General features: G+C 43.9%; 1 protein-coding gene across 1 annotated transcript in view; it reads right to left on the bottom strand.

Moving 5' to 3' along the window:
- Window positions 1–10,552, bottom strand: part of ALCAM (activated leukocyte cell adhesion molecule) — a 110,428-nt gene extending 99,876 nt beyond the window's left edge. The window contains exon 1 of the mRNA XM_057373919.1: window positions 10,188–10,552. Within this exon, the coding sequence (XP_057229902.1) occupies window positions 10,188–10,287 (100 nt within the window). The 5' untranslated portion in view covers window positions 10,288–10,552. The remainder of the gene's footprint in view (window positions 1–10,187) is intronic.
- Window positions 10,553–12,605: the final 2,053 nt, after the last annotated feature.

Genomic DNA, 12,605 nt, shown 5'->3' with positions numbered 1-12,605 from the left:
CCACTTATTTCAGAGAACATTGACCAACTTAATCTTTCCTTAAATTATTTTTAAAGAAAAACACAACAAAACAAGCAACCAACCAACTAAAAAACYCCATCCAACTCCAAMTCCACATCCAGTCTTCAGTGTTTCCTGACTGGAGGGAATTAAAGAAACTCTGGATTTTGGGCTTTTTTAAGCTTTCAAGTTGCTGTTGAGGACGGTAATGGAAAAATCACAGAGCTTAGCATTTTATTAGCAGATAGAAGATTTAGGTCATAACCTTACACCTGGAATTAATGCAAGCCCCAGTAAAACTTTTGGTTTCCTGGTAACTATCCTTCCCCAAAGATACAGTAACAGTTCAGCTTTAAAGAAGAAAAATATAATGCAAAAAAGGTAAGTAAAAGTGACTTAAAAGCCAGCTAAAAAACCTTTTTACAGACAAAGCCTTTCAAACATCATGAGAAGTTTTAGCAAGAAAATAAAAAATTTTGCTTTAATATTCCTTTTAAAGCTTCTATTTTTAATTAACAGGGTCCCTCAAGGTTCATATACAATTTATCACACTGTCACAGAGCTTGCAGTCTGTGAACCACCAACCTCCTTCAGTGGTTATGAAAAAAATCTGTACTGTACAGCATGTCCAAAAAAGTAACAAACAGTGGCTCTATTGCACRAAAAGAGCCTCCTCACAAGGAGCCATGGTCCCCGCATGCTCTGCTCTCTCACACTTACATGAAAAGCTTCCCAGAACAATTGTTGCTGTTTACAGATTATGACGCCTCACAGAAAGACTAGAAACTAGCTGAAACACAAGTAAAAGCAAGCTRTGGATGTTGTTTTTTGTGAATTAGAATCCACATCTAAAACAAGAGAGAAATGAGAGCTAAGTTTCTTTTAAATACTCACAGCAAGCTTCCAGTGTGAAGCTTGTATGTGGCCCTCAGAAGTAACCACATGTAAAACTRAGAATAAATCATTTCGAGAAACAGTTTAGATGCATTGCTTCTGCCCAGAAAAATTAACAAGCTTTTGGACTGAGCCATCAAGCTCAGCCTTCAAAACTACTCCCACATCTGATAAAGCTGGACTGAGCATTCCAGCTAGAAATTATTCACCTGCCTCTCCTCCTCTGGGTGCAGATATGGCTTGTCCCAGCACCCCTCTTCTTCCTGGATGAAGCTGCTGGCAGCTCACACTCAGCCATTCAGCATTCACTGGAGAAACACACTGTGTTATTCATTCCTCTGTGCCCTGTGCCACTGATGCAATGGAAACAGAGCCAAAGCACTCTGGGTGTGCTGAAGCCCATCCTTCCTTATCACTGCTGTGCTTGCAGATGGACATGACTAAAAAATGACCCACAGAAGGCTTTGTGCACCATTCAGAGCAGAAGAAGAGTGGGATGTTTCCAAAGCAGACACCTCTCTGCAGTAGGTCAGAGAGTAAACATACCCCCAGGAAAAGGTGGGAAWTTCTCATGCTTGGGAGGAATAGAGAYCTTTCYWCTSCTAGACAGCAGAAATTAAACACAGYCATCATGGACTATAGGTGACCACCATGACAGGGAGTCTGTGCCTGCTGTCCTGGAGTAACTCYAAAGCTCCCCACGCTGAGCTGTGCTGCCCTGGCAGCTGCAGCAGCTCCGAGGGTCCCTTKTGCAGGATGGTGACAGCCAGCAGCCTCTGCAGAGAGAGCCTAACACTGCCAGGGTGACCCAACAACCAGCCACATCCCACTCCCACAACATTTCCAAAAACCCTCAGCGTGCATTTCCCCGGCTCCCATCCCCTTGGCTCTCAGACAGACACAGTGTATGTATCTCTTATGGCACTCTGATACACCAAGGTTTTGATACACAGGCCAGAAAGTTCGCCTTCCTTCTGCCTGCAGACACCAAGGGCTTCAGGCTCTTTCAGACTAAGAAAAGACAAAAGAACTTCCTTACAGAGCAGACAATAMCCTATGTCAGGATGCACAGAAGATGCCAAAATTCTCTGTGCATCTACCAAGAAATGGCTGGCCTTGCTCTACMCCCACAGTAGTCACTTTTGCAATAYACCRCTTATTACCCACTACCTCCAAAGTTTTACACTCCTTCCCCTGCTGCTCCCAGAGGCCGTGCAGAATGGATTTAACACCACAGGGTACTCAAAGTGATAAGCAGTGACAAGCAATGACCCACAGGCACAAGGGAGTCTGGATGAAAAACCAGAACCTGACCCCTGCCAGGCCTGCAGGTGAACTTTCAGAAGGCACACTCTGAGATTCACACTGACACTCAGGAATTTGCTTCTGTGGGTCCCCTCACATTAACTGGGGTTAAATCTTGAAGGCTGAGGGACCTAAACTTCAAAGCTAAAGCAGAACATGTTGCATCATTCAACAGCAGGGTGACGAGACAGGTCACACTTAAATATGGGACACCTACCCTCCAAAGTTACAGAAAGCATGTCTAAACCAGAGCTAAACTACTGGAGCAAACATCTTCAAGTTCTAAATATTTTACAAATTGGGAAAAAAAAAAGTGCAAAATACAAATTTACGCAATGTGAAATAGCTGTCATTATTCACTCATACATTGGTGACTGTTTCAAGCCACAGGACTCCATTACTAACCATAATTACTAGAATTACTTTACTAATTGTAAAGCTCTGCATTACTAAGTTCTTGTCTSTGGAGAAACGCAATAGTAAGAAGCATAATTCACTCAAACTGGAAGCTTCTAGGACATTCACAACACTGACTTCCTTACTGCTTCTGTGTGTAGGCAGGGCTCAAGATTAGCAGTAAGTTGTGCAGCAGTTTGAAAACTGAAGAGTAATATTAAAAATACTTGACAAAAATCTCATCATGAATTAAATTTGGAAAAATTATCCCCTTGCTAACCTTTAAAGCTGTCAAGTGTAAGATGCAAATGTTTTCTGGATTTGCATCACCATTTGTCAGGGCACTACTTTGCTGTCAGTGTCAGAAATTTCCACCTTCCCCAATTTTAGAAAGYAAATCCCATAATGGTGTGTCACTATGAATTTTAAGATAATACATACCCTATCATCTTCTCCATACGCAAGTATTTGATGTGCTATATCAAGAATGAAAGAATTGATTCAACATTCTTCTCTCTTCTGAAGTTACATGGCTATGCTAAAGTTCCCYAAATGCTGCCTAAATATTCCATTCTTTGTCCTTTTCCTGTTCCATGAGTGGTTTTGTAGGTAAAGGCCATAAAGTTCATCTCTACTCTTCAAAACAACTAAAATAAACCAACAAATCATGATTTCATCTGGGTGAGTCACAGAACTCATTTTGCTAAACACACGCTGCTTTGTATATTTCATGAAACAAAACTCCACTCCATAAGGGAAAAATGCATACATTAATAGTCTAGCTACTTATCAACAGAAAAAGGAATTGAGAAGCTGCAATTAAAAGATACACATCTCACAAATAATTCTGAGATCTTATACTTGCATTCAATTGCACATTTTTAGGAACAGCTCAACCCATGTATCTTCTGTAAGGTACCCAGTTACTGACTCTTGWGTGAACATTTACCATTCCACCCCAGAGATAAACCATGTCAAACCCTCTAAAATAGGAGCCTTAGCAATTCTTCCTGACCAGCATGAAAACCTCACATCGTTCAACAGTGAGTTCTCAAAAAATAAGTGGCTGCATTTTCCAACAATAACAAACAAAAAAACCCCCAAACCCAGCCCACCAAAAAACTCACAAAAACAAACCAAAACAACCAAACCCTGAAATAAGTCTTCTGTATAAAGTGCCACACTTAAATCAAGCTGTACACAAGCTACATTTATTTTGTTCCCCAATATCTATGGATATTTTCTTTAGTTAAATTGGAGAAAAACAGATTAAAAAAATGCAACTTATGCAGCAAGTAAAATGATAAAGGGCATTTGTCCAGAATTCATCTGATTGAAGAATAATGCTGAGCTCATTACAAGCTTACTTGAAGGTGACTCAAAGGATATTTTTTGAGGTGCTGTTCTTTAATGGGACTCCATAATTAGTTTCAAAACCATTTGATAAGGAACAATATTTTAAAAAGGAAAGTATTCAAGAAAAATGTAAAGTCCTACATTTACAGAGCAGTTAGCAGATTTCTGTATGTATGCTTTTCTGTATTAGAGACATGGAATGGGTTAAAAGCATACCAGCACATACCTAAGCCARCTTCTTTCACTATGACCCTGTCTACACAATGGCATACATATTCCACTTTTCCTTAAGAAAAATCCTAGAACTTACTGAAAAAACAGATATTTTAAAATAAAGGTCCTACTTAACATTTTACTGCAAGTGTCCTAGCTTTCTCTCACCACAACAATCAGCCTGGTACAATAATTTCCTTATCCTGTCTGTACCCCATTTCACGCCACACCAGTCTTGGCCCATTCCATCCCTGCAAATACCCCACTTTAATTCTTTTTGGGCTTTCCATGAATCTCACCACCTGCCTCTCCAGATAAGAAAATGTCTCTTAAAAACCGGATTCTGTAATGTATCCATCTAAAACACCCAAAGCCTTGCAGCAAAAGAGAACTCTCTCTAATTGAGTCATCCTTTTGGGTTTGCCTAATATGTGATTTGGATTTCTCCTTCCTTCCCCTTCATGGAACAGGAAGCCTGTGATGAAAGTAAGATGCTCTCAGTAACAAAGCCYAGAACTACAAAACACTGTGAAGAAACAAAGACTTTTAATGTAACTTTCTGGCTGAAGCCAGAGGTCTGGGAAAAGATGAGACACACTGCTTCTAACAGTAAGGTAGCGGAGCTCCCTCTATTGAATTAGTTGCCAATATCTCTTCAAAGTTTAAAAGATGCTAGCTACAGTCAGAAATGATGTTCTGTTAAAAACCCAAAACTTTCCAGCCTGGGCAGCTGGGACCCATCAGGTACACTGTATACAAGAGATAGCTGAGGGCAGGGGACATCCACAGAGCCGTGACACATGCCAAAATGTCACTGCCTGCCAGGACTCCAGCCCAGGGGACTTCTGCTGTCCTTGGCTGCTATTTGAGAGTTTTCCCCCAGACCCAAAGTGGCTGTGACCARCACCCATGATTAACGATGCCAGGAGGTGCCACAGATGGTGCTACCACAGCAAAAACGCGGTTCAAGCGTTTGAAGTTTTTCTTCACGACAGGGGTTAACTGTACAGAGTACAAACTAAACAAAATATATAGATATACAGACTGTGGAAACACTCATTAAATCACTGACTGCACTTTTTACTTCTTATCAAGGGAACAGCTTAGWGTTTCCATTGCTGTAGAAAGCACTTCAAATGCTTTCTAACCAAATGCTACAGAGCTGTTCTAACCCCTGATAACCTCTAAAAATCATACCCTGAAGCTGCAGGTGCTCTGTCTTGCTCTCTCCTGTTTTATCACTTTCTTCTATATTTTTATTGCCCAAAAGAGGAGTATTTCTTATCAACAATAAAAGTATCAGTTCAGTAGAAGCAGCAGTGTTCTAATAAGTAAATATTTATKTGCCTTTCTGCAGACCTATATGCATGATAACAAATGCAATTTGATCTCAAGCAAGGCAGAAATTCCTCAAAAGAATCAACACTTTGGAGCACCAGATCAAAATCCACTGGTGTAGAATGAGTATGATTCAAGCCATCCTCAACAAAACACACTGGAGAAAAAGAAAAAGGAAACAAAACCAGAGAAGAAAAGAAAGGAATAAACTTGATCTGATCACTGCCAATAGTGGACTGTCAAAATACTAGGTGTAGTGCAATCTCCTCTCTAAATTATGAGATTCATTTTCTAATGTATTAAAGGCAGAAATGTAAAGTCTCCTTTAATATTCACCCTGTTCCCATTAAAGAAAATATACTGAGATAAAGAACATGTAGGTCAAAGCCTCGTCTTCTGGGAAGATAACACTCCAATTTCATATCAAGGGGAGTCGTTAATATTCAGGTTTTCCTGGAAAAAGTCACGTTCTGCTTGAGTCATTTCTAATTATCACCCTACAGCATTTACAGTTCTTTAAGAGTCTCTCATTTGAGCATCAGTGCATGGAAGCGTAACCATTTTTCTTGAAGACAGAGGAACTTGAGAGAAATTAGAATATTGCAACAGGTCCTCAATTCCCTTACAAATGTGGCCTGGCAGTTTACACACATTTGTTAATAAAAAATGACTGTATTACCAGAGGAAAAAGCTACACACTAGTCAACCCAGAGGAACCTTGAGTATCACTGAAGACAGAGCCTGAAGGGTATGGGTTTTAGATATGGCAAAAAACAATATGTAAAGTCGAGCCCCCTATCAGAGTTGGCAGAACTAACCAAGACCATAGCAAGAAATCATACTAGTGAGGGGGAAGAACAGTTTCAACAACCAGCATGGCAGTATTAGAAAAAAAAACACAAACCTCCTGTGTGTGAAACAGCAGTGGCACAAGCACCGGGGAGAGACCTCGAGCCAGCTTATCTGTGATCATTGTGCTTATGGTCACATAGGACAGCTCACAAACAGGGGAAACTGAATATTGATCATCCAGTGCTAGGAGATCCAATTACAAATTACAGCTGTACAAAATAAATACATTCAGTGTCCCCAGTGTCAACAAGCTCAAAGTTCATACAGAGAGTGGGGCTCCTCTGTAGTCCGTTTCCTATTCAGACATCTGCTCTTATTTCACCTAATCAATCCAAAACCACTTTGACAATAAAACACTCTCCAGAAAGCCCTAGGTAGAAACCTAAAAAAGCCCATGGTGGTGTGATACAGCACGAGCAGCCAATATATTAAAGCTACTGCTGCTACAGAAATCCTTGTTTTCATATGCTTCAAAAGGGTCTCATATGGAATCAGGTATGACATCTTGGAAATCTGCAGAGAGCACTCTTAAGAGTTTACAATTATAAACCACACTACATAATAAGATATTTGCAAGAAAATAGAGCAGACAGTTTTATCCTGATCACATAGATGTAATTTGCATTATGCAAAACACTTAATGCTATTTTATTTTCCCCTTTATGTATCATCTTGATTCAATATTCAGAGATTCTGTTCCCCCAAAAATTTCTGCTGGAAATAAGTCAACAAATTACTCCTACTACAAAGAAAGATAATATATAATCCCAGGGTAAATAATTTTAACAACCCAGGTTACTTTGAGGAAAGAAAATGGAAGGTACTGTAAGAAAAGGCATTACTCTTACACAGGTTAGAAAGTTAAATTAAATATGATTTGTGATAGATGTATATTTATTTCATGAATATARCATATATTTTCTTCAATAAAAATCACTTGGTTGAAATTGCAGGGATTTACAGAGCTGGATGATTTCTGTCATTGCCCTCTGCCTTCTGASTGCTACAAACCCAACAGCAGCAGGGAGAGCACAGGAAAAATAGTTTATGTTGGAAGACTTTCACATAAAAAAAAAACAAAAACCCCAAAACCCTAAATATATCAAATGCTTCCCAAACCAATCAATTAAAAAATTTGTACCTCACTTAGGAATGAGCCTGGTTTGTTACCTGTGTACTGGACCACAAATAGATGGCACACTGAAGCATATACACGTGGTGCAGRCCATTTCTGACTTCAGTTTCAGAAAACCCATGTGAACTCCAGATCTTAAACTGGAAATCCATTTTCCGCAGCTCAAAGCCACACCAGACATACCAGGAAAAAATCAGGAGTGAGAAGACCATAAGCGTCATGTAAGACTAGAGGTTTCAGTCTCACTGGGCTCAGGCAATATAGCAATATGTAACAAGTGTTGTAAGAAAACTAGAGACTAAGAGCCTCATTGTTACAACTCACCACACAGCATGGGGAAGGGGAAGCTTCACAAAGACCATGATCAGCTCCCGATTAAGGGTTGACTTTCTTTTCACATGCAGTCATTTCCTCTACAAAAGTAGAAGATTATAATTGGTGCTCTCACTTAGTCTGACCTGGAGTTAGTCTCCTAGTACCAAAAGTGTACTTGGACCCTCTCTCTTTTAAAGATGTGTGTCTTCTTAGACAGTTTATTCTGTAAAGAAACAAACTCAAGTTTTCTCATAAGGATCTCCAGTTCTCTTTAATAGTGCCAGAGATATTTACACCTGAGGCWCATAAACTTTTAATATGCTTTTAATAGCTCATCTACTGCTTTCCATAGCCAAATCTCAAATGGAATGCCCAAAATCCAAGCACCATGATAGAGTAATATATCCAGAATTCGTTTAGATGACAGCAAACTAGCTATCATCTAAAATAGCTGAGATAGCAAGGGGGAAGAAACGGTAAAACTACAGCAACATCAACACCTGTTCATAGGTATTTTCATATCTAAGTAGCTTTTATATTCCTCAGAATAAACAGACAACTAGAGGCTTAAATCTACTACTGAGCTTTCCAGGCATTTTCAGTACTGCAGTGAAAGTTTCTAAGCTGAGATTCAGCTGSTTTCTYCCCACATCTCCTTASAGCTAGCCTGAGCTTCTCCTTGAGRAGGCAAGGAARGAATGGAAAGCAGAAAGAACAAGTTAAATGGTTTTGCTGACAAYYRATTTAGATCACAGGTASTYAAGTCCYATCYTTTTATGCACTCCATCAACACATATTCATATATTTTCTTCAAATGGAAAATGTAGACAGTCACACAATAAGCAAGATCGTTTTGTATTTACTGGGTTAAATCTCTCCACAGGGCCAAGTCTTGCTTTTTAGAARCTGAGGTGCTTATCCCTCTGATACTCCACATGCCTTTAAGATTTCCTGAAATGAAAAATCTTTCCTGAAGACTTTTTCTGCATCACAGCAACCAGTATTCTTTCGTAAGCTGTGCCACTGGGACTGATATTTCTTATGTCCTACAGTGATTATACACTGTATTTGCCAAAGCAAAAGCCTAGCAGCACAGCCCAAAACACTGCTTACAGTTCCAGTGTTGCTGTTGATTCTGTCTGGAACGTTTTTATTATTCTATTCGAAATCACAGATTCAGCAGCCTTAGTTTACTGTTGCAGCTAGGTTTTTTTTCTCCTTGGAGCTTGTAGAACACAAGCATAAATGCATCTAGTGAAAAAGGCCCGTTCTTCTGTTCCATCCCGACACGACCATGCTGCCCGTAAATGGTTAACCGGAGAGCACGTAACAACCAGGCAGAGGCCAGGAATGAAAAAAAAAACACCACCAACTCCAACACTTCTGCAAACCCGCTGTTGCAAAGGCACACAGAGGCAAAGCCATTTCTTAAAGCAATACAAAATTTTACCACAGGCTGACGCTCTTTCTACAAGAATAATGAGACGGTCTCCGCGCTGAATGCAGAACTCCTCACTTCACAGCTTTTCCCTCAGACTTCACTTTCACACTCAATATTTACAAAACAAAGCCTACAAACACCTCATAGCCAAAATATTCCCAGAACAATTAGGGTATTTAGCACTCTCCGCGCCTTCCTACTTCCCTAGCGCCCGCTTCAAGMGCGCTTTTACGGAGCGGGGAGGGGAAGCGAAGTTACCCACGCCACCCGATCCGCCGGAGCAGCCTCGGGCRCGCAGCGCTGTCCCCAGGAGCGGGACCCGCGCTGTCCCGGCGGGCTGGGGCACGGACAGCGGGGCTGCTCCTGCCTTTGGGCGGCACCGCGCCCACGGCGCTGCCCGGGCTCCAGCGGCAGCACCGGCCCCGCGGGCTGCCGGCACGGCCACGGGCGACACTCGAGGCGGGCAGCGGAGAAGCGGCCGAGACGCCCAAGGTGCAGGCGGCTCGCTGCGCAGACGTGCCGCCCAGGCTGGAAGTGAAACCGGCACCGCGCCGGGGCTCGGCTCCGGCTCCCGCCCTGGGGGCAGCGCTGCCCGGCGGCCGCTGACAACGCCCCGGAGGGACCCCACAGCCGCTTCCCACCAGCAAAGATGAGACCGCCGCCTCTCGGTCCCCCTCACCGCTGGGGCAGCTCCTGCCTTGCCCGCAGGAGAGACGGCATCGGCCGGCGCCCCTCGGAAGGCGGGAGAGGACCGCTCCCCTCCAGAAGCGCAGCGGGATGCGGCGGGCGCCGCCGCTCGGGAGCGACCCCCGGCGAGCAGAAAGCCGGCGGTAGGTGCCGGGGCGAGCCGGGGGGCGGCGGGCGGGCACGGCCACCTGCGCCCCAGCCTCCCCTCCGCCAAGTTACGCGCGGCCGGGACGGCGCGGGCGGGCGGGCGCTCACCTGGCGGCAGGCAGAGCGCTGCGAGCAGGAGGCAGAGCAGGGGCGGCAGCGGGCAGCGGCGGCAGGAGGCGCAGGCGGCGGCGGCGGGGGGCTCCATCATCCCGCCTGCCCGCGGCGGGACCGGGAGGCGGCGGCGGAGCGGGGCGGCGCGCCCGCGGGGGCTTTTCCCTCTCGCAGCGGAGCGCGGCGGCGACTTCTCCCTCGTCGGCACCGGGAAGCGGCGGTGGCGGCTCTCCCTCGGCGGCGGAGCGGCGGTAACTTCCCGGGCGCGGGCAGCGGGGCGGCTGTTCTCCTCTCTCGGCGCGCAGCGAGAAGCGACTCCGCACCGGAGCAGGTGGCGGCTCCCTTCTGGCAGCCGAGCGGCGCTCCAGGACTGAGCGCTGCTGCGGGAGAGGCGGAGCCGGGCGGCGGCGGCGGCGGTGCTGGTCCGGCCCCCCGAGCCTCCGCCCACAGCCGTCCCGGCGCTCGGCGAGCAGGCGGGGGAGCCCCGCAGGCAGCCCTCGCCACCGCCCCGCCGACTGCAGCCTTCCCCATCGCCGGGAACGCGTTCCTCCTGCCGCCGGGGATGTGCCTCYCCCGGCCCCGGGATGCGGCGCTGCCGCCGGGGCGGCGCTGTGAAGGCGAGGGGAGCTGGGCGGCGGGGCTGGCGGGACAAACCGAGCCCTCCTTCACCTCCTTCACCCACCCCTGCTTTGCCTCTGCTCGCTGCTGCCGTGTCCAGGATGCGTGCTGCCTACCAGTGCTGCAAAACCAAAGCTAAAAAATTGAGATAATAATGGCAATGCCCGTTCTGTTGTGTGTATAGAAACGTGACCGTGCCTCCTCCGAGCCAAAATGGAAAAAAAAGATGATAACAATCAGCTTAATGTGATTTAATTGATATAGCAGAGGGCTGGGTAAAGGGAAGGGAGCTCGCAACACTTAGTTGCGTGAAGAAATGCACTGCAGAGTGAAGAGGGATCTTTCGTCACTTGTGGAAGTCGGCTGCCCTAAAGGTCAAAAAGATTCCTCATCAAAGTAATGTAATCCAGAAGCAGCGCTTTCATGCACAGTGCTCTATTCTCCTCCYGTTTCGGTCTGAGTAAGCAGTGCGTTTCACTGAGAGGGAAATAAACCCTCTGAAGCCGCACAGCAAGTTTTGCAGCTAAAGCACAGCGTGATCAACATGTAGCCCACGCTGTCATGTGAAGTAAGCCTGATGTCCAAAATCTGAAATATGAATAATGCRCATCGTTTGGTCTCTCCAGAGGGACTTTCTTATAGTGAAATCCRAAGTGTCAGGTGCTCTCATCTCACTTCATGTGATGATTTGAATTCTTGGACAGGAACTTCCCCAAAASTCCTGAAAATTAAAGACAAACTTAGTCTGTTGTGCAAATATATTTGCTATTCTCAAAACCATTTTCATGACGACTAAGAACTAAGAATACTTAAACATTACAATGATACAGAGTAGGTTTAGAAAAACACAGCGTGTGTACTTTTTCATGTGTCATATTTGTTTTCTGTAAAGCATGGATATTTCSCTTTTAGAACTTTAAGTCTAAAGCATTGTCTTCACTTCAAAAACTTCTATTCTTCCACATTATTATTATTATCTTTTTTATTGTGTAAGGCACGCCATGCAATCAGTTTTAATAATATTTTACTTTCTAGGCTTACTGCTCAGCAGAGCTCTGTCATCTTTTGTTTTCTCTTCAGATTTCTCTTTATTGGCATATTACTAAGCAGATTAAAAAAATACTACTTTTAAAATCAATAATCTTTTTTTTTTTTTTCCTGTGAACCAAGTTAGTATTTTCCACTCTGTTTTTTTTTTTTTTTTTTTTTTTTTTTTTGCATGTTTAGAAGTGGTAGGGTACTCATTAATAGAGATATTTAATATTTCTATTGCTATCAGACCTGGAGACCCTGTCAAATTCTTGCGAGAGGCTTTCCACAGAATTGCATTGAGATAACCATTTAACAGAGYTCAAACTTTTATTCCTACTATTTTTTTTTTTAATTTCTAGAGCTTTTAATAGCATGACCTGATTTAGCAACAACCTGGGCTCCATTACAAATTAAGGGCCTAATCCTGCCTTCTTCATTGATGTGGGCCAGCCTGTTGAATAAAGTAGAATTGTGGCTGGGAAAAAAAAGAAAAGGCCAACTCTGAAAATTATCTGAGTGCAAATGAACATAGGAAAAGGCTTATAGGCCAGAATTCAGCATGTTTGCTTTTTATTTTTTCAGTGTGGCAATAGCGAGATCAGTTTGTATAAATACAAACACATGGTTTGCTGGTTTAGGGAATTAAATAATGCCCAAGTACCTTGTTTTCAAAGCAGATGATTAACTGCTGCCTCATTTGCATCAACATAATGAAAAGTATATGTTCTCTCTCAGTGGGAGCAGGGATGAGGAAGTCGTTCTGAA

The sequence above is a fragment of the Malurus melanocephalus genome, unplaced genomic scaffold (genome assembly GCF_030028575.1).
Source record: "Malurus melanocephalus ecotype Western Australia unplaced genomic scaffold, MMel_1.1 scaffold_210, whole genome shotgun sequence".
Taxonomy (NCBI): domain Eukaryota; kingdom Metazoa; phylum Chordata; class Aves; order Passeriformes; family Maluridae; genus Malurus; species Malurus melanocephalus.
This window is presented reverse-complemented; position numbering and strand designations above follow the sequence as displayed.